The sequence below is a fragment of the Neopelma chrysocephalum genome, unplaced genomic scaffold (genome assembly GCF_003984885.1).
Source record: "Neopelma chrysocephalum unplaced genomic scaffold, ASM398488v2 Primary Assembly neopelma1_98721, whole genome shotgun sequence".
Lineage (NCBI taxonomy): Eukaryota > Metazoa > Chordata > Aves > Passeriformes > Pipridae > Neopelma > Neopelma chrysocephalum.
The window spans coordinates 13,949-34,793 of NW_020926333.1; the positions used below are offsets into that span (position 1 = coordinate 13,949).

At 36.1% G+C, this 20,845-nt stretch overlaps 2 protein-coding genes across 7 annotated transcripts in view; one reads left to right on the plus strand and one right to left on the minus strand.

Moving 5' to 3' along the window:
- The window catches only part of LOC113962012 (ADP-ribosylation factor-like protein 13B), a 31,392-nt gene extending 11,064 nt beyond the window's left edge, over nt 1-20,328 (minus strand). For all 6 annotated transcript variants that reach the window (XM_027672821.1, XM_027672822.1, XM_027672819.1 and 3 more), the window contains exons 1-2: nt 20,230-20,328; nt 17,676-17,925 (exon numbers count right to left, since the gene is read on the minus strand). In XM_027672821.1, the coding sequence (XP_027528622.1) occupies nt 17,676-17,925; nt 20,230-20,284 (305 nt within the window). In that variant the 5' untranslated portion in view covers nt 20,285-20,328. The remainder of the gene's footprint in view (nt 1-17,675; nt 17,926-20,229) is intronic.
- Nucleotides 564-15,758, plus strand: LOC113962013 (syntaxin-19-like). Its single transcript, XM_027672825.1, has 2 exons — nt 564-2,533; nt 11,703-15,758. The coding sequence occupies exon 2, from the start codon at nt 11,806-11,808 to the stop codon at nt 12,679-12,681; it is 876 nt and encodes a 291-aa protein (XP_027528626.1). The 5' UTR covers nt 564-2,533; nt 11,703-11,805; the 3' UTR covers nt 12,682-15,758.
- Nucleotides 20,329-20,845: the final 517 nt, after the last annotated feature.

A 20,845-nucleotide genomic window follows, 5' to 3' on the forward strand; every position in this document is an offset into this window, starting at 1 on the left:
CTAAGGTGCGTAGTAATTCCTTAATAATTATTTATAGAGAAAGCAATTATATTTACAGCTAAGATGTAAAAGACCATCCTGTTTTACATCTAAAGTTACACAGTGTAATCTGTTGGAGTCACTGGATGAAAGTTCCAGAACTTTGCAGCTTCCAAACCATAAGCAATTCCTGCTTCATGATCACCTCAGGTCTGCCTTATTATCAAATATTTCTCTCTAACGCCAAACAACTTCATATGTGATGTTTTGAACTTGTTCTTCCCAAGTAAAACTTAAAGCTCAGAGGGAGGAAACATACCTTATTAAATAGCAGGAAGCAAAAAAAACCCACATAGCTTAACAATAAAAAAGTGTTCTGTAAGATGAAGTGCTATCATTCTCTTATTTCTCAGATATATGGCACCAAAGAGGACTCCAGAAGATAGACATCCATTTAGGATTACAAGAATACAACACAATCTTATTTTGCACATTCTGCAACAGTAATAATCCAAGCTAAGTGCAAAAGCTGCAAGAAGGAGCATTCCACAGCATTAGGGAATCTGAAAATTGCACTTGCAACATTTCAATTACATGAGAACTCTGATTCAACCTTCTGGATAAGAAGACAAATATTTGGCTTTCATGAACTCAATGGCAGAAGGTTTTGGAACCAGACATCAAGTAATCATCATTAACTCAAATGGCTTTTAGGGAACATTAGGCCAAAGCTTGTACTTTGGATTTATCATACTCCTTGCTGGGAAGGAACAATGGTAAGAATTCACTCCACAGTTAGCAGAACTTGTCAGCACATCAATTTGGTCTAAGACCTTATTCTTTCATATTTTCCAGAATCACAGTATGAGAGTTTCAATTCTTAATTATTTTACTGCCAAGAGAGTTTTTACTTTCAAAGAAACATTAGGGAAAAAGCTGTATTGCATCTACAGCTCAAAAAAACATCCCTTGTCATCATTAACCTCATGATTCATTATTTAATCTTTCATCTTTTCTAGAAGAGTTTTTTTATGAAGGAGACCATAGAAAAGTAGCTTCTCAAATGTCCAGTCTCTCTCAACCTTCATCATTCTTAACTATTTGTGGTCCAAATGGTTCACTTATTTATCATCATCCTGGGAATACAATCCCTACATCCCACTGATAATCAGAACTTTACTGACTTGCCTGCAGAGCTAAAAAGAGTATAAGGTTCTTCTCCCTGCCCCTCCTTTGAAAACTTGTTCCCACTTCTCAAAGAGAGAACTTCTACAGCACTTTGGATGATTCACTGCAGAGATTCCCAGTCAATACACATACAGAGCCTAAGATATTTTCAATGTTTGTCACTGTTTCTTCTCAGCAACCAGCCAGAACATGAAATGTCCTCTCAGTGTTTAGCTATGAAATAGGATAAACCAGGGAAAAAATTAAATTAAATTCAAGAAAGCTATGGAAAGTAATTACAAGATTGGAAAAAATTATCTCCATTTTTTTCCCCACCACTTAACATCTCTGTTACAATCTGAAAATCCTACTGTGCTGCCCTTCAGTCTCCAAAAGCATTGCTCAGCAGTGCTGTCAATTCATCCAGATCTAATTGAAGAAAATATTTCTGAGCAGTGCTTGTTGCCACAGCCTATTCCTTTCTCACCTGAAGATTAAATAACTGTACTCTGTGCTGTGTTATTGGACTGCACACTCTACAAAGCACAGCTGAGGCAGAATGAAATGCTGGTGAGCTGCACAGCTCAGTGTCAGTGTGACACTGAAGTCCTACAGCTTGCAGTAGCTGCTGATTTTTACCCTCTAATACCTTGAAAGGTGTCATATTTGTCTTTCTGGTCAATTAGTTTCCATCTTCTCTGCAGCAACACTGACTGAGCATTCAAAAAATATGGCTAAGATGCTATATCTGGAAAAGCAGCATATCCAAATAACTGCCTCCACCTAATACTCCCCAGGAAGCGAAGTGGTTTGCTCAGGTCATACATTTACTGAACACCTCAGACTTTAGGTCAAACACATAAATGGAGTTAAAATATTTTTAAGATACTGTCGTAAAAGGCATTATTTTGCTGGGTTTTGTTTTCCATCTACTATTAGATCCATCTAACCTTGCTTCCTTTTCCCTTCTGGTGTAGAAGAAAGCAAGCCCTGCACTTACACTTGTGTTCCACTTCCAGCTCTTAAGGCCTCTCTATTCAAGGAGCTGCTCCCAGGCACTTCCTGCTGCTGGGCAGTTCCAGCAATGGATCCACCCCTCAGCAAGGCTGGGTTTCAAACAGGCAGAACCAGATTCCCCAAGTAGAAAGTAATCAATTTGCCTGTCTACTGCAGTGGCAGAAGTTTCTCTCTCACACTACACCCTCCTGAACACTTGGACAACTATATAAGAACTAGAAGCAGAAGGAATGAAGAAAATCCTTAATGGAAAAGTCACTCAGGACATGTTACTTAGGGAAATACTCAGAAAAATGTTTCTCAGATTGTACTGAAGCAGGAGTTCCGCTGGAAAGGATAAAACAGAAAGCCATCAGCACTGGATTAAGAGGTATACATGTTTTTCTTACCTAATATATATAAAGTTGCAAATATCTGAAAAAAAAAGCTCTGTACTGGGGATTTAGAATGGAAATGTGCTCAAGTGTCAAGACATACAAATAATGTATGTCGACCCAGCAAAGAATTAGGTATTTCTGTGGGTGAATACAGTCTCAGAGCTCTACTGCTCATGCACAGGAACACCAGGTTTCGAGGCAAATTTTATGCATAAAAATACCTTCTTCAGGGAATACATCAGAATTATCTTAAAGGATAGACCTTGGTTTTAAATTTCCAAGTCCGTTAAACTTCATATATAGCAATTTTTCATGTTTAAAACCCCATAAGAGGTATATATCAAAACATACTTGAAAGCACAGGAGCGTGTCTGTTGGTTTATCATGTTAAGTTTGCTGAGTAAGAAGCTTTCATATATAAAATCATGCTTGGCTTGCTTTCAATTTCACATAAGTATATTTGGAATTGTGTTGGTGTACCAAACTTACCTCATGCAAGAAATAAAGAAAAAGTAGGCACCTACTGCTTTTATATCAAGTAGGATTTGTCTAAGCAACTTAAGAGAGCTTTTGAACTTTAAAAGTCACAGGAAACAATGTGGAAAGGGAGTGTATGTGTGCATTGGCACAAGTGACATCTACAGTTCAGTGACAATATTTCTTTAGAAGCCAGAAGACATGCCAGAGAAAAACAAAGTCTGAATGCAATCTATTCCTTGAGCTGTTTATAAAATTACTGAGCAAAGAGGAAAAAAACAAACAAAACAAAAAACAAACCAGTATTTAAGTTTACTTTACAATACAAAAGATCTGGTGGAAAAAAAAATGTATGAAATGGACACATTTGTATCTTGGCTTTCATCAGAAATCCAAGAGGTGTTACAGAAAGGGTATGTGTGGGAAGAGGGTTTTATGTGTGAGGGTATGCGTGTGCACGTGTTTGTTTTCCTGTTTGGCAGAGTTGGAGTTTTTTTTAAATACTGTTACTTTCCAACTGATGCATTTCCCTCTACTTGTGTGGGATTCTTATACAGTAACATAATACTGAACAGTGAATATTGCAGTGGGTACACACTGGGGAGTGATCTGTAAAAATGTCTCAGATGTGCTGCTTTTGGGGTTAAGTTTAATCAGAATTAGTGATCACAGACCCATGGTGGCCATCAAAATGAAGAGCAAAGCATCCCTGAAGTCAAAATATTACAGTATCAGAGCTATCAACAGGTTAAAAGCAAGTTTAGGAAAAAGCAAGTTTAGGAAAATGCATCTTTACGAGAATGATTAATCAGAGATCATTAGTCTTTAAGGCTCCTTGAAGAACCTGTAGCTTTGTGGGATGGAGTTAGAATTCCTGGGGAAACAAGGAAGACAGAACCTTTGAATTTAAACAGCAGCCTACACACAGGAAAGAACAGTGCTCTATTCTTCAGTGTACAGTCAACCTTCTATTTAAAAATGCTGTTCTACCTTTTCTCCCCTCAGAAATTTTATCTCCCATCTATTAACTTTTTTTCTTGGACAGCTATCAGAACGATGTTTTATCCTAGAGAAGGGAGGCCTCAGCAGACACAGCATGAAAAAGTTTATTAGTCTTTTTATGCTTTGCTTATGTTAAACATCCACAAAAGTCAAACTCCTGATCCACAAACATGTCAGTTTGCCAGCTTGTTTTGCTTGTTCCTTCTTCTTCAGTTACTGGCAGTTCATGAGCCTTTTCAGGAAGTCATGGAACACAAAATTCTTTATATTTTTAGCAAACAAACAGATAGGAGAATAGACCAACAGTTTCAGGTCTTCTCGGTTGCTGACAATAATGACAAACCCATCAGTAACTTTTTACTGATTGACACATAGCTCTTCCTCAAATAAACTTACCTCATTCCTCTAGTTTGCTTTTCATGCCTTCAACCCTTATGCAAAACAATCCTTTGGATATTAGGCTAAGCTATAATGAAGAAATGATGAATAAAGTGCTACAAGATTATCTGCCTGCAAACAGCAATTAACAGTTTGTTTTCATGCAGTTGCAGGGAGCTATGAGACATTTCTCTATTTCAAGCTTAGCCCGAGACAGTTCCTCCAGGTCACATTTAAATAAGAGAATAATTAAGAATAAGATTCTAAACTCATCCTGTTATAATATCTCTGGGCAACTTCATTTTCATATTACCTTTTGAAGTGGTCACAAGGTTGTCAATAATTATTATTTGTTTTATTTTGTTAAATTTCATGTTTTCTTACCATAGGTCTAAACCATATTCATATTTACTGAAAACATATTTCTCTGCTCTGCTCTCAGTTCATTCACACCTGTTGGTCAAATAGGCTGCATCCAAAGAGATGTCTGAGCTCACATAAAACATGTTATTTTCAGCTTCCAGATGTGTAATTCCAAAAGAAGTAACAATAAACTATGTTGCCATATATTTCTGGACAAGATTTTAAAAAAAATTGTAAATATGAATTGGTTTTTTATACTTTATTTCACCTTGATATATCAATACCTAGGCAAACAAAGTATAGTCAAATTGCCTATAAGATATGTTTTTATAAAAAATCTGCCTGAAAATCCTTACATTTATTCCAGGTGAGTTCCAAGGCTGTGATACAAAGCTCTGTGGTCTGACAGGGATGAAATGGGAATGGAAAGTAGGTGGGATATTGTACAGGACAAATTTTGAATCTACAATTCCACTGCCAGGAAGACAAAAATCTCAAACCATTTAGAGCAATAAAACCCCATTAACTAGGATATATAAAACATATCCTATTAAGCTGAAAGAATTTCACCTGTCCCCTATCCTGTTGCAGCCTTTTCTCCTGCTCCTATTTTATTTTCAAATACTGCTTTAAATTATATGAATATTTAGACCTTAATTATGTGATCTTTTAGCAGAAGAGATTATGATTTTCTTTCTGGATTTCTGTGACCTGTAGGTGGCCATCATATTTGCACCAGCTAATTAAGGGAAGGTGCTGATTTCTAGTCTTATTCTTGCTGGAAATAAACAAATAAACCCAGGTACCTACAACATATGCATTTATTTCTCTCTGTTGCTCATGTCTGAGGACTCAAAGAGCATTATCGAAATTTTTGGCTAAATAGGTGAAAAAAATCACCATCAAAACACCAAATAAGTTCTCCAGTTTTGCTTTTAATCAAGGGATACTCCATTCCCTCACAATTACAGAGAATAAAGCACAGATTAAGTGATTTGCAGAGTGAGATCATTGTTGTGTCAGTGAGGACTTGTAGGTGCAGTGTGTGTGTCACCACAACTGTGACTTATGTGAGCGCAAAAGCACGAACTCACCACCTCCCACTTCCCAGAGTATTAGCAGGGAACATGAGAACTGCTGTCTGGACACGTGGACATGGTGGAAGATGCTTTTCCTCGAGTCTTCCCTTTCTGCAGCCACACAATCACAACAAAGGGTTTCAAAACTCCAAGGAACAATTTCAGATTTGCAACTGAATCACTGTATCTTTGAACCAAATACTTCACAAAATAGCAAAAGCCCCCCATATTTTTCATTGAAACACAAGAGAAGAACTGACAGTTGTAGAGATTTTGAAAGTATAAAAGCTTGTACCAGGTGATTCATCAACTGCTGATTCTCCCACTCCACTAAGTAGTATTCCCTTCTCTCTCAGGATTCCTTCCCATTTCATGCAGCACCACACAAAAACACAAGACACCTACATTTCCTACATCATAACTGTGCTACAGATTTATGCTCAAAGGCCCAAGAACATCTACACTATTTTAAGTAACTAAGGTCTATTTTCTCCCTCTCTACATCTCCCTTTGAGAACTTACTCCAGAGCAGCACGATTTGGTTGCACTTTGGACTAATTCTTACACGCCTTATGAACTCCTTGAATACTCAGGACTGCTTTATTCTATTTTAATCTCATGTTTTTACTCAATATCACTATTTCTCCACAAACTACCTTTGCACTTTAGTATTTTTCAATATTAAGAATAAGACACAGCCTATAAGTCCCCTCTGCTGAAAATGTAACTGATTTTGTACTCTCATCTCATAAATGGCATATTTTTAGGCAGGGCAAGCTCTCTGCCTCTGGTATTTTCTTGTTGAACCACTCCCACACTTCCCACAAACAGAAACTTGAACTTACAACTATTTCTAAGCATGTTTTTCTAAGGACTTATCTTAAGACAGAGATGCTTTAAGAGGATATTTTCACCCAACCAGCTTGTGTCTGGTAATCCTTGGTTTAAGCATGTTTGTTTACCAAGTATTTAAGTTAAAGGACACTTTTTAAACAGAGGAGAAAATAAATGTAACTTGTAGCAAGAAATCCTACTTTAATTACTTCAGATAAATCTTTGACAAATAGGGCAAGATTCCCATCAAACCCCATCAAACATTCTTGTGAGAATATATGAGAGAGCACAGCCTTTGGAGCAAACTAAATTTCAACTCAACTAGTTTTCCTCACAGACTACTAAAAGTATTTTAAACTATATGCATTTAAATGGTTATATGTGTCTCACTAATTTTTTTGTTGCTAACTTAAGATACTTAAGCAGGAATCAACTTCCAGCCCCGAGTATGACTCCAAACACTATCCACAGCCATTGTGCTCCGAAGTTATACAGCTTTATAGTCATCATATAACAGAGCTATAATGTAACTTCACTGCAGCTGGGAACATGAATAAAATAAAATTTTAAGATGACATGTGACCCAAAATTCCTTTGGGACATGTTGCCTGAAAACATCCTCTACCCAGTGCCCTTAACTGACTCGTAACTATGGGACAGGAAAACAAACCAACCTTTATTTTTGTTGCAATCATAAAAATAAATAAAAATCCAACCCAACCGACAAAACAAAACCCCAAAATAACAGAACAAAACAAAAACCCCACTAACAACAAAAGATATCTATTTCAACCAAGGTAAAGAAAGCAGTATGATCCAGAACACAGATCATACATATCAAAGACCTCTTAAAGAGAGAATTCTGCTTCTTAATTGCCTCCAAGTCCTCTTCTCTGGAAGAGTATGCAGGATGTTAAAATGAAGGTAAGAAGGCATGAAAATTGTATCAAAGATCAAATATAAACAGAGCCTTTTGTGCCAGGCATTTTAATGAAGGTGACAAATAACCAAGAAATAGTGAAGAAAATTATGGAAATTAAAATAAACAGGAGGCTTTGGTCAATTGGGGGTGGTGGGGAAGAAATAAAACAATCCAGCAAAGCCAAAAAAGAAGCCATTACATCTAATTACAACCAGCAACACGAGTTCCATATGATCAACTTAACTTCTTCACATATCCAATTGTATCTTTTAACTTGATGCAGCTCAAATCTCATTTTTGGATGTAGGCTCCACTTTTATTGGGTGTATTTAAAAAGTGGAAGAATATTCTATGTCATTGCTTTGCAATTAAGCAAATGGACCTTTTAACTTGTCTTTTTTTTTCCTTTAAAAATAGAGAAGAGAATATAAAAATTTTCATTATCTTTGAATTTAGGACATACTTTATCATCCTGACAGATTAATAATGGTGGTCCAGCTCTCAGGATCTATTATTCCACCAGTGTGCTGATGTAATTGTCTTTATAAAGACTTTCCCAGCCACTTATGTCATGGGTTTGACTGCAGAGATTCACATAACCCTGATGAGCAAAACAGTCAAGTTATCAGAAGGCAAAGACTCTTGCAATCCCCTTAAAATATATTTGATAAGGATGTAAAAATTGCATTTCTGAACCTGATAATTATATATCTAACTATATATAAAGATGCCTACTAGAAGAACAAATACAAACTTAACCAACAGTGGATTTACTTGATAAAAACACTGAGAGGAGCAGGGAAAAAAGCGTTTCTGGGAGATACAAAATACCAGAGCAACCAAACTGAAACGTCCCAGTGCATTCCTACTTTTTCTCCCCAGATAAGTTTTATGAAAGCATATCAATAATCCCTGAACTCTGAGTACAACTTAGGTATTGGGCAAAACTGGACCTGATTCATCCTCCTTTACCTCTGCCCCTCCTCCTCAAATCCATCCTGCAGCCACATCAGTTCAAATAAGTAATTGCAGCCATATTATTAGAGCAACTCCATTTCTACAAATTATCTTTTTTTAACCATCAGCCTGTGATTCCAGCTCCAAACATGTTTTCAGCATCAGTAATAGTTCAGATAACAGATGTCACAGCAGCATTTATGACTGAGGAATGGCTAGAAACACAAGCAAACCTCACTAATACTTTTCAGATTTATAGGTATGAAAGCATTTAGAGCTATTTCTAAATACAGTCAATAATTTAAAGCTATAGTTTAACAAGCAAATGCTTTCCCATCTACTGATATGCTTTGGCTTTCCTGCAGTCAGTCTCTCGGCTGCTTTAAGCCAAATTTTCCAACCTCTGATGAACAGAAATTCTGATGAGGACATGCCAGTCTGTGCTACTTTATCACTGTAAAAATATCATCTTTTTAAATCTTTTTTTGAATATAGGGGACACACTAAGTCACTGGATTGCTTCCAGTCCACATATTCTGTTTACTTAAGTCTAAAAGAATAGGCATATTCTCCTTCTATTGACAAAAACTTCAAGAAAATGGATCTTTCATCTCAATCAAAACCTGATGTGCCCCTACCCACATACACAAACACACAGGACAAAAACAAGGACTCACAAAGCAAAGCTTGTTGTGGAACACTCAAAAAGCCAAGCCAACAATTTCCAAGGTTATCTTTGTCAGGAAGACATCCTTATTTATTTGAAACCAGCATGTGTTTCAGTTGCCAGTATAATCAACCACATTTATTGCCAGGTACATTCAGTGGCAGGTTTTGAAGGCAAACCTGACAGAATATAAGATATGAAACTAAGGTTCAAATTGCTTGATTCCATTCTTTTGTGAGAATAATGTTTAAACAAGAAAAAAACATCTTAAATATTTTATGCTTGGTGCTTTGCAAGTTTGATAGTTGAGAATGTTTGGAGATTTGCAATTTTGTTTGTTCTCCCCATTTCCCCCTAATTATTTGAAGACCAATGCACCTAAAACATTGAAAAGTAGATGTCAATCATTAATGCATATACCTACAGAAGATAAAGCCCAGCATATGCTCCAATGTTTAACTTACTTTCAAATCATAGGAGATTAATCATATGAAAAATGGGTAACTGCCATTTGTGGTCTGAAGGAGTAACTGGATGACTTCATGCATGTTTCAGAGCTTTTCAGAAATTACTTGCATTGCCTTGGATACAAGAAAGTCTTGCCACAACACATCATAAACATTAATGGTGCCCTTAGAACTGCTTTTAATCCCAGGTTTGCCAAACCAGCCTAAATTAACGTGGGTCAGCAGCGTTGGGCTACACTGAAACACATTTTCAGGTCACTTTCCCTGCAGCAGCTCTGAAACATTCCTAAAGGATGTTATCTTGAAGGAATTGCCTGACTTCTGCTGTGGGGAGATACATAGGAAGTTCAGCAATGAAGAGGCATTACTGTAATGAAACAAATACATGTCGCATTTTGCCCACCCCAAAATAATACTCCTCAATAAATAACCTGCAAGTTTTCTGATCACAAGTTTCAGTACATTACTGTAACTTTTTGGATTCTCTTGACGTGAATCAAACACTAAATTCACATACTAAAGGATTATAAGGAAAAGAAAAAGCAGTACGGGAAATCCACACTAGGGTAGAATATCAACATTCTTTCTCATGATTGACCCCTGAAGCAGTTCAAGTTTTGTTTTTCAGTTAATCCTCCTGCAGAAAGCCACATTAAATCTGTGAAGATGTGTCCACACTCACTGTTTAACTCCATGACTTATATTATTCAAAAATCTATTTAGGGACTTTAAATATGAAGTCTCATTTCAAACTGTTCAAATACAACAAAATAATTTGCATATTGACAGGTTACCTGATTGATCCTTTGCAGTTACTACAAATGCATCCTTCTGGATACTATAAAAAAGTACTAAAAAACAAATATAGATCTTTAGAACCAGGGTTTAAGAATAATTGTACCTTTAAGTCTTTCCTGAAACATCTAAAAACAGGCAAAAGATACTTCCGTCCTGTTTAACTGCTTGAGCAGCCCTTTGGAAGACATACATTTGATTTAACCAGAAGACCCCAAGTAAAAAATCCCATAATCTTCTAGTCCTGAACATTTTACTTCTTACTGAAATTTTCCATTCTTGATCACAGTCCAAGCAAATAATTCATGTAGAGTTTGAGAAAAACACTTTCTTCCCTATAATTAAAACCAGTTGAACTCAGATGTTTTCTAAAACATGCCCAATGGAAATTTTCTCTTAATTATATCTTCAGTAAAGCTATATATTTAAGAATATAAAGAATATATTTAAGAATATATTGGGAATTATATCTTCACAACATCTAGGGTATAAAACAAAACTAAATCCACTTTCTCTTAAATAAGAAACAGCACTGAGTTGTATCCCACCATGGTGCACAACGCACATTTGCATAAATTTTATGAAGACTGCAAATTATAATGTAAGAATAGAAAATAGGCTTAGAAAATCTTCATGCTGCAACATTAGTGATGGGGATTCACCTCCAGAAAAACTCAAACGTAAAAAAAAAAAACAATCTATTTTCATGCTAAATCATTAGTTTTTAAAATTATGAGAGCTGTGTTTCTTACAGAGAATCCAAAAATGGAACAGCAGATTCACTTCTATTTCCAAAAAGATTTAAAGGTTGATTAATTTTAATCAGATAAAGAACTAGGATAAAATAAGAATTTGAGTTACTCCTCTCTTCCTCCTCAAAATAAAAGTGCTCTCCACACATTATGTTCTTCACTGGTCTAAGTTCTGCATTCTACCCACAAAAATGGGATTGGGCTCCAAATCACTGTATGTGGAAGGAACACTGTAGTGAAGAAGCTGAGGAAAGACTGTAACCAGACCCATGTGAAGGTGGTTATGATAAACTCCTCAAGAGTCTGGAATAAATGGTGGAGTGCACTGACACCACCTATCTCATGTATTTGTTCAGAATACCCACCACTTTTACTTTTGTGCAGAGAGAAGTGGCTCTAACCTCCCAAACTACTTTTTATGTTATACGTACAACTGCTAACATTGATTGTTGTTACGTTTTGATTACAGTGAAACAAAACCAACAAAAAAAGATATTGGATTAACTTCCTGTGTTGCAAGAGGGGGGGAAAAAAAGCCCGGGGAAAAAAAAAAAACCCTGAACACAAAAGCCATGAGAGACCGACTGCAAGAGCTTAAACTGAGGGCTAAGGAACTACAGATAGCTGGAGAAAACAACAGTGCAGCTGTCCAAGAAGAGGAGCAGGACTTTGAACAGCAGGCCATTATTTATGAAAAAGAGCCCATAACTGAAAGGCATTTGCATGAAATCCAGAAGCTTCAGAATGAAATTAATAACTTGGTGGAAGAAGTTAATAAATTCAGCCAACAACAAAAAAGCCTGGTGTCTTCAATGAGGAGATTCAGTGTTCTGAAAAAGGAATCTAACATAGCAAGGGAAATAAAAATTCAAGCAGAGCACATAAGAAAATGTTTGGATGAACTGTCAAAGACAGTGAAAAAAGCTGAAAATGAGCATGGGCCATCACGTGCCACAGTGAGAATCTTGACTTTTCAACATGCCTTCTTATCCCACCGTTACCTCAATGCCATGCTCTCCTACAATGAAGCCATAACTGCCAAGCAGGAGAAATGCAGGAGGTTTATTGTCCGTCAGCTCGAAGTAGCTGGTAAGGAGGTGTCTGAGGAAGAAGTCAATGACATGCTCCAACAAGGAAAATGGGAGATTTTCAATGAAAATCTCCTCACTGAAGCCAAAATAACTAAAGCTCAGCTTTCAGAGATCGAGCAGAGACACAAAGAACTCGTCAGTCTAGAGAACCAGATCAAAGACATAAAGGAACTTTTTATCCAGATATCAGTGCTGGTGGAGGAGCAGGGGGAGATGATCAACAACATAGAGATCAGTATGAACAACACTCAAGAATATACTCAAGTATCTAAAGAAAAATTTGGGCTTGCAGTCAGGTATAGAAAAAGAAACCCCTGCAGAGCAATATGCTGCTGGTGTTGTCCATGCTGCAAATGATAAAAGAAATGAACTCCTGGAAATACCAATGGTTCCTACACAGCAAACTGATCTTGAAAAGCAGTCTTAGGATCTCATTTTCCCTTCAACAGCGCTCTCAGGAAAAACTCTGTCTACTTATCCAAAGAGAGTTAGAAGAATGCGAAGAATGTTATGGTTTTCACACAATCACATGAATGAGGGGAAAGGATCAAAGGACGAAAGTGCCACTTTTTTGTTCTTCTGACTCAAACTAAAATAATGTGGCAACAAACTACCTGTGCTTTTGGGAAGCATTGAAAGCATTGTTATCTCAAAGACAGATTTCATAATAATGGTCTAGTTGCTTTTCGCAAAATAATAATTGGTATTTTTAATTGCCTTGTGTTTTTTAGCACTTTTATTTACTTGATTCAAATTCTACGGGGTTTTTTTCCCCAGAAATTTGAAATTCTACAAAACCAATCTACACATAAAGCAGACTCCATTAGTAACAATCCACAATGTGATGCCTAAACCAAACAAAAAGTCAGAAGAGAGTTATCTGGAGTGTTTCACTACAACCTCTACAGGAAAAGTTACTCACAGACATTGGGTTATTTATTTAATAACACCCTGCTGTATTTCTTACAGATAGGGGTTGAGCTGCTGTTTTCTGAACAAATTCAAGAATACCAGCAGCAGCAGAGCACATCACATCACCAAACCTACAGGGATATTTGTCAGCAGCTTGCTGAGAAGCCAAGCATTAACAAACCGACAGAGAGATATTTATATTATTCAGCTACACAGGCAGACCCCCTACTAGGTAAGGATAGGGGAATATGATACTTTATCACACAGTGTTAAGGCATTTTCTTACTGCTGCCTGTTCTACCTAAATGTTCAGTTGCATCTGCAGTCTCACTTTTGCTAGTACAAAAATTAAAGGAAAAATATAAAAAACCAATAGAACTCCATACTTATTAAAAAAAAAAATCTAGAACCAGAGGATGATTTAGGGTTGGAAGGAATTTCTGGGGGACCTCCAGATCATCCTTCTGCTCCAACGTTTGCTCAAATCAAGACAGAAATTTTCCTAGTTGCAGCTCTTGTCTACCACTTCTGATCCTACCACGTGCCCCTGAAAAGAACCCTGTTATCTTCACCACCTTATTGCTTAGGCAGCAGGAAGATCTCTCCCTTAGTTTCTTTACTTCTAGTCTGAACAAAAGCAGCTCTCTGACTCTCCTGATATGTCACATGCTCCAGTACCCAACCGGACTCACTACATAATAATCACACTTATCTTCATGGTAGTCCTGTGGTGGGAAGTCCAGAATGGTGCAGGACATGCATTTATTTGTACTCTACAGGAGTTGCCAGAACTAATGGAGGGTTTCCACAACTCTAGATGGTTCCATGAAATTCTGCTGATTGTAGAAGCTTGAGATCTTCAAATAGGAATGAAAACCAGATGCCTAAAGCAGCAAATAAGAATAGCTCCCCTGAGTACCTAAACCAGCAAGCAGAAAAGGAGTGCTTTTGCTTTCCATATTCCCAGTGGCTGGCTTCTACCCTGTTCCCAACTGCTTTTGGAACTTAACGAGAAACAGCTCTCTAATGAAATTTAACAGAAAATAACACTGCAACAGAGGCGAAAAAAGTTCCAAAAAGAAAGTTAAAAAAAAAATTCCACGCTAAAACCAAACCCCAAACCAGAAACGTATTTCTGAACTCTTTGTGCTGTGCAAAGGCACAATCAATACTACTATATCTGGATACAGTCAGAGAAGGCAGAACAAACTGCATTACAATCCTAAAAGATACTAAGTGAGCTACATGTCTTCAGTTTCATCTAGTGGGACAAAAAAAAAAAAAATCAAAGTACTATCAAAGGGCACTACTGAATATTGTTACATTGTGATATTTATAAATAGTTGGATTCCTTCCATCCCACATTAAAATTGCAACTGAAATTAACTGTTATCAAAATACAATCAAAGGTCTGAACCTTAAAGAGAAAAATATTATAACATTTATAAGAAATAAAGTTAATGACACCACAGATACTATTTCATTAAACAACCTCCCTTAACTGCTGTATATATGGAAACTACCTTTATGTTCCAAGAGCAGAGTAGAAACCAGACAATAAACAATACAGAGAAAAAAGTTGCTATGGTCAACCTATATATATATATATATATGTATGTATGTATGTATGTATGTATGTATGTATATAAACTTATATAATACACACAGAAATACGCACCTAACATCAACACCACCCCATCTTCCTTTCCTGTTTTTACTTTTAGAAAAAACAAAGGTACATAACTTTCCTTCTCTCCTGGGCCCTTAAACAGAAAGGCATTGTGGTACTTCTTGAGGGATTATTGCAGCCAGGATTGACAGGAGAGAAAAATCAAAATACAGCAAACACCACTGGTTTACACAGCATCTCCCATGCAGAGGTGTTCACATCCTTATCTGAGAGGGAAATGTGTTCCTGGGCCAGCCTTCTTCTTCACACAACAGAGATGTTTTTCTGAAGTAAACATGATCTTGTTAAACAAGAGTTGTGCTTTAAATTGTGGAGTAAAACTTGAGTTTCACTAATACGTAGGAAAACAATACAAAAGTTAACAATTTGAGTAGTTCTCAGATGTATATTTGGTTAGAAACAGGCAAAACAGAAAGATATAAAACACACTGAAGAACAACTGGAAGTGAGAAAACCAGGACTTGTGGAAAGCTTTTTCTTAATACAGGGTGCTAATAACTGAAAATAAATAGCATTAACTAAAACTTACATTGAAATCATGGGAATTTGATGTTGAGCATTCAAAATTATGAACAGCAGAAATTTTGCAGTGATCACTAAAGTAACTTTCCAGTGTTTTTGTTAGTTATATAATCATACAGAAGAGCAAACTAATTAAAGCAGAGCTCTGAGTGTTCTACTAAGAAAAGTAAAATATTAATAGCTTTAATCCCTTATCACCAAAATAACAGGCAGAAATGAGCTTTCTACTAAAATAAAAATACCTGGCCAGCAATTTCCCTAGTATAAAAACATCTGCCATAGCACACAGACTCACATTTCCTCTTCCAACACAAAAAAACCCCAGACAACCAAAATAAAAGCCCCAGCAGACACAATTAACCCCAAACAAAACCAGTATTTGTCTAAATAATAGGAAGTCTGTGTGTTCCTTTCTGATAAAAGGAAGGACAAAAAAAACATTCTAAGTGAAGAAAATTTAAACCTGTATACCTGTATAAGGCTTGAGGATGCTGAAAGAATTTACCAATGAATCTAAGAACTGTATGAACTACTTTCTACAACTTAGTGCCCCCATAAATAACAGACTGAGTAACTCCTTAAGCACTTGACTGTTGAACATGAGCAAAGCAAACATAGATTAGGTGATAACACTCAACAGGAAGAAAAATGTTAACATTTTTAGAAAGTTTAACATCTCCAAGTAATTTGTATGAAGAGTCAACAACAGCCAATACCTTCTGCACTTTAAGAATCTATTAGAAGGCAATAACATCAACAAATTTAGTTTAGTCTAAGTAAACTCAGTTAATAAATACACTTTGCCTTCTGATTAGCCACTGATATGGATCATAAAGCAGGATCAAGTCCCAGGGAAGTGAGTGGGGTCTCTGCAGGTACAGCCAGTCACCCAAATAAACTCCATTACAGGATTAGGGCACGGAGATTTCTACAAAAAACAAATCAAACAAACAAACAACAACCCCCCCCAACAACAACAACAAAAACCCAAAAGAAACAAAAACAACAACAAACACAAAACAAACAAACAAACAAAACCACAAAACCCCCCACATCATAACCCAAAAACACCCCGACGTTGTATTTAATTAGAAACAGTTGTCAACTGTCACAGCTACATTTTCAGAACAGATTTGGGTTAAAGTCACTACATTAAGCTGCCTTTATTGCCTTCCCTTGCACTAGTAACATTCAGAGCAATGGAAGGTAAAATCTAATCTATTTTCAACAAATACACCATTAGCTTGCTGAACTACACTCCACTTCATCAAAACAATTAGCCACTTGCACCCTGGTGGTTACCACAGCATCACTATTTCTTTAAAGTAAGACGCTTCTCCTCTTAATTTTACAGATTTTGGGGCTCTCAAACCACGACACTTACGATAGCACAGAAATGTTGTGCAATTTAAGGCATTATGGAGGTCTTATGCCCACCAGACATTGTCCTGATAAACCATTTTAAACTTTATTTTGTAACTTCAAAAGGGTATTTGTTATCAAAGACCTTTGGTGGGCCCGAATTGAATGAAATATGTTATTTCCAATATTTTACAAAACCTATTAAGCAGAGAAAAAGCACATGCCAAACTCTATTAAAGGAAGCTTCCTTTAATAAGATTTTGCTTATCATGTATCAGCAGCACCACCATGTGTTAAGTGAACAAGACATTTATTGCTGAGAGATCACCAGTATTGCTGAGTATAATCAAGCATTTACAATTTAAGTAATTGATGCAGGCCTAAGTAATGATATTTTTACATCGTGTTGTCATGCCAGATTTGTAAAGCCTGTCATTTCAAGTAATATTACAATTTTAAAATATTAAAAAATCTCATCTTATTGTTTTTCCACTGCTAAAGAAAGAGAAGACAAATAGATACCCCTGAGAAGGTTTAAATAAGAGATAAAGTCAGAGGCAGTGAATGGATTTAGGATATCACCAGCAACTATGGAGAGAAAGAGGAAGGGAAAGAGGGAAAGAAAGATGAGGCTTTGTTCCCCAGCATGATATGAGAGTAACATAAATAAACATAAATACCATAAAACTAATTGTAATATTGCTTAGTGCTAAAGTTACAGCAGTATTAGCATACTTTAACTTAGTAGTATTAGTTATTAGTATATCACTTTAACTTATGTTCATACTATACATAAATGATTCCTCAGAAGGTCTAAATTTCCCAAATTTCAGATTATTAGGAGAACATTTATTACATTACTTACACCAATACAGGTTTTCCTGATATCTTAGGGCTGTTTAAAACTTCTATCATGGCTTGCTTTGTTTCTTCCATTCTTTCAACATCACTGGAATCCACCACAAATATCACCCCGTAGGACTCAGCATAGTAGTTCCTCCAGATATTCCGAATTCGTTTTCCACCTCCCAAATCAAAGATTGTCACTTCAAAGCGTCCCTGCTTAAGATCAATTTTGGAAAACCCAACTGTTGGAGCCACGTCTTCAGGAGACTCTGTCAAAGTTCAAAAAAGAAAGTTTATCTTTCAGTTTAAAGAGGATTCAATATCATGATTTGTGTAGCAAAATTCATATTTTAAAAACATGGAGTGAAATCTCTCTGTTAAATGGCATCACATTGCCAACCACATTTTTATTTTTACATTAAGATTTTCCCCTTTTCTCAGGTAATTCTGAATTAACATATTAGTCTTTTAGCCAGTTGCTTTACATTAATTTAGAAGGAGCATTAGACCAGGGGGGTGGAGAAAAGAAAGGAGCCAAAAATGCAGGTTTTAATAATTTATTTATAGAATAGATTTATTTTTCTATTTATAAATAATATAACTCATATGTTTATATTAAATATTTAATATTTTAATATAGACAGTTCCATTGCAGTGGTGTTCAGTGTACTGCCACTTTTACTTGCCCATCACCACCATCTGAACAGTTATTCAGCATTTGCATAGTATTAATTCAAGTTTGAGAAGGAAAACAAACAAAACAGTTAATGCATTATGACCTGGGAACCCTTGTGCTCTACCAAATTTATTCTTTATCCTCCATGGTTGCCAAAACAACTTCAGAAGTTCAAACCAAGGCCTGAGATGAAGTGAACAAAACCATGTTCCTCTGAGATGTAAACTACTTAACTCTCTTTATTCAAGAACAGGTTTCAGCCTTTGTTTGTTATTTTCTGTGTTTCTAGTTTGCCATGCAATATGCTAAAACTATTATAGCTTTATATTTAAAACTCTTGCTCAATGTCTGCCTTCCCTGAGGGCAAAGAAAGCCTGTACTTGCTTCACACCACTAAGCTCTCTCTGCAGGGCTGAGATAATTGGATATATTCAACTGTTTTATGTAGTTTAGTAGGCACAAGGCAAGAGAAACAGGTGTAAAATTCAGTTATTTTGGCAAATAAGACTTTGGTGGCCATGCTGATTTACCCAGAGTGCTAAAAACTGAGATATGACAGCTGGGTTTTAGCAGAAACCAACTGCAGCTGCAGTCTCCTCCTACAGACTGGGTGTCTGATGCACAGCCAAAAATACTGGTTCTAATCTCTGCAAGCCCTACTAAGGGAAAAAAACCCCCATAATTGCATTAAAAGGCAACTATTTAAACACTGCAAAACAGTGACAGAAATCAGAACTATCTTTTCCTTGAGTTTAGAAATACTCATCTTTACCTTATCTTTTTTCCCCAGAAAAATAGGATTTTTAGAAATAACTGTCATATTGAGCTAATAAAGGTATTAAAGTGGATTTTGACATAGAATGGAAGGCTAAATAACTAAACAGTCATGTTTTCAGGGCAAAGATTCAGGAATATGAGAGAATATCCTTGATTTTATTCCTGCTTTCTTACATAGCACAAGTAAACAGAAAGTTGAGGTGGAGTCTCCAAGTCTGCCAAAACACTACTAAATACACTCTTGTTATTGCAGAAGACGAAAGTTATTTAGAAAGACAATTCCAGAAGTAGGGGGAAAAAATCCCACAGAGAATTTTCATTTTCATAAGCACAAGTTTTATCTCAAATTACATCCTGCTTGCACTGTGTCATTGGATGGTTCAAAGCACCCTTCAAAATTGTCTCTTACTATTAATTTTCTAGGCACTAATTTCAGTGCTTTTCTGATGATAAATGATGATAAAAAATATGTATTATTAGAACCATCCTTAATGTTATTATATACACATATGCAATTTCCCTCTTTTTAACCTTTTTGTCATTATATATAATTACAACACTGATTTTTATATAAAGTTTGCACGTTACTGGATGGTCACCTGAGAGCAACTTCAGCACAGGCACACAAGTAAAAAAAAAAAATATGAAGTCCATTGATTTCTCTAATGTACACCAACATGTGAAGCAGATCTTTAACCAGAATATTTTGTATCATGGCATTAATTCAAAGTAATTATTACATAGAATGTGGTCTACAACCTTCAGAGTTTTTGTCCTACTCTTTCACTTAAATCAACTGACGGAGACTAGCAGCTTGTTTGTAGTTACAATGTTCCTTCAGCTATTTATTGAACTGCTGAAAAAACCTTATTCTCGTCAAAAATATCCTATGATGCTCATGAAATTTAAAAAAAACCCAGAACATATTTTGTTGCAATTTAGCACTTTTTTGTTGCAGTTTAGCATTTTGCACAGTTAACAATACAGTGGTCAACTCAAGGCATATAAGCATCAAGATACCCTGAACATTTGGGTTTTTGGGCTTTTCAGATTTAAATGATTGAAAATTAGGAATTATTCTCTCTCAGTATTCCATTTAGACAATAAATAACCTCCTCACCTCCTTGAATTCCTCGGACTGTAGCAGTTTTACCAGCATTATCAAGACCGACCATTATTAGTGTCACCTTCCTCCATAAGGATGAAAATAAAAGAGAAAGATATTTAAAATCTTTTTTTCCCTCCAGTTAGACATCACTTTTTTTATTATATTTTTTTAACACATGCATAGCAAATTTACCACCAAGCAGTAGAAATAACAGGTATCAAAATACCAAGGAGTAGCATTGTTACAATTGCGTATCTAGTGTTCAGTATGTCAAACTACCTGAAGAGACAGAACAGCAAAACAAGGTATGAAATGAGAAGTCTATTATTGTCATTCTAAGTTTCATATGAGACAACGATTTTGCTTTCAATTTATATTTGCCTGCTGAAATTTCATTTCATGGTACTGTAAATTTTGTTTGGTGTGGTCATGGTCCCTTTAACAATTCCTGGTAAAATGGTAATTTCATTTCCATTTCCCTGAATTTTTACCATCTCTCTGCCTCAAAGCTGTTCCTGTATTAGGAATTTATTTCTGTCTCCAGGAGCGCATCTGAACAACACTACACAGTACACAAAACTTGTGTAGACAGCACCAGATGCTGTAAATATTTACCAGGAGAGGATTT